At 61.1% G+C, this 1,171-nt stretch overlaps 1 protein-coding gene across 1 annotated transcript; it reads left to right on the forward strand.

Moving 5' to 3' along the window:
- The first annotated feature begins 359 nt into the window (after positions 1–359).
- Positions 360–692, forward strand: LOC115613921 (feather keratin 1-like). The gene has a single exon (XM_030500005.1). The coding sequence runs from the start codon at positions 366–368 to the stop codon at positions 690–692; it is 327 nt and encodes a 108-aa protein (XP_030355865.1). The 5' UTR covers positions 360–365.
- The last annotated feature ends 479 nt before the right edge of the window (positions 693–1,171 follow it).

Below are 1,171 nucleotides of genomic sequence, written 5' to 3' on the forward strand. Positions count from 1 at the left end.
CCAGCTGCTGGCTGACAAATGCTGCCATGCGCAAAGGCTGTCCCGCCCCTCGGGGACCAGCATAAAAGCCGGCCCAGCGCCTCTGTCCCTCACTCGCCTCTGCTGACGCCTTCTCCTGCACACTCAACAAGGTGAGCCTCAAGCCCCTTGCCCTCCTGCTCCTGCCCCCCATGACCCAGCTCTTCCAGCACGCTCTGCCCCCAGCCTCAGCACCCCTGACGCCTCCTCAGCACCACAGCCCCACACCAGCCTCCCCACTGCCTCGCCCTCCTGCAGCACCGCCCCTCGCACCCCCATGACCCTCCGATTTCCACATAACCTCTCTTCTCTGCTCTCCTCTCCCAGGGCCCCTCCACACCACACACATGGCCTGCTACGACCTCTGCCGCCCCTGCGGACCCACCCCGCTGGCCAACAGCTGCAACGAGCCCTGTGTCAGGCAGTGCGAGGACTCCCGCGTCGTCATCCAGCCTCCCGCCGTGCTGGTCACCCTGCCAGGACCCATCCTCACCTCCTTCCCCCAGAGCACCGCCGTCGGATCCTCCTCATCGGCTGCCGTGGGCAACATCCTCAGCTCCCAGGGAGTGCCCATCTCCTCTGGCGGATTCGGCTACGGCCTTGGCTACGGCCTTGGCTACGGCTTCGGAGGCCTGGGCTGCTACGGCGGTGGAAGGGGCTGCAACATCTGCTAAGGGCCTTTGACAGCACCCTGACACCAACCACTCACACCATGGAAGACACGGCATGGATTGAGGATGCACTTCTGGGCTGTTCCTGGCATACAGACTTGCTGTCCACAGGTCCTGCTTTCAAGTCACGAAGAGAGGAAGCAGGGCAGGGACCGGTCTGTGCTGCCTCGTAACGTGGCCCATGGACCATCCGTTCTCACACTTCCTTCTTTGCAACACTCCATCAGCTAGGTCCAGTGCTCTCTGCTGCAACCAGCATCTCACAAGCTAAAAAGCATCAGGGGACCTCCACTGAGCTCTTCCCTATTCAGGGCAGGAAGACCTCGGTGCTCTGGCAAAATCTACTGCAAACAGACGACCTGAGCAGATGGTTGTCGTACTTGCACCTCAGACCAGCTCTCTTCCACCTTGTTCTTTTTTGCTTTCAGTCTCTTCCCTCAATAAAGTTTTCCTGCATCCCAGCCTGTGACGCCTTCTCTTCC

This window comes from Strigops habroptila, chromosome 1 (genome assembly GCF_004027225.2).
Source record: "Strigops habroptila isolate Jane chromosome 1, bStrHab1.2.pri, whole genome shotgun sequence".
NCBI classification, from domain to species: Eukaryota; Metazoa; Chordata; class Aves; order Psittaciformes; family Psittacidae; genus Strigops; species Strigops habroptila.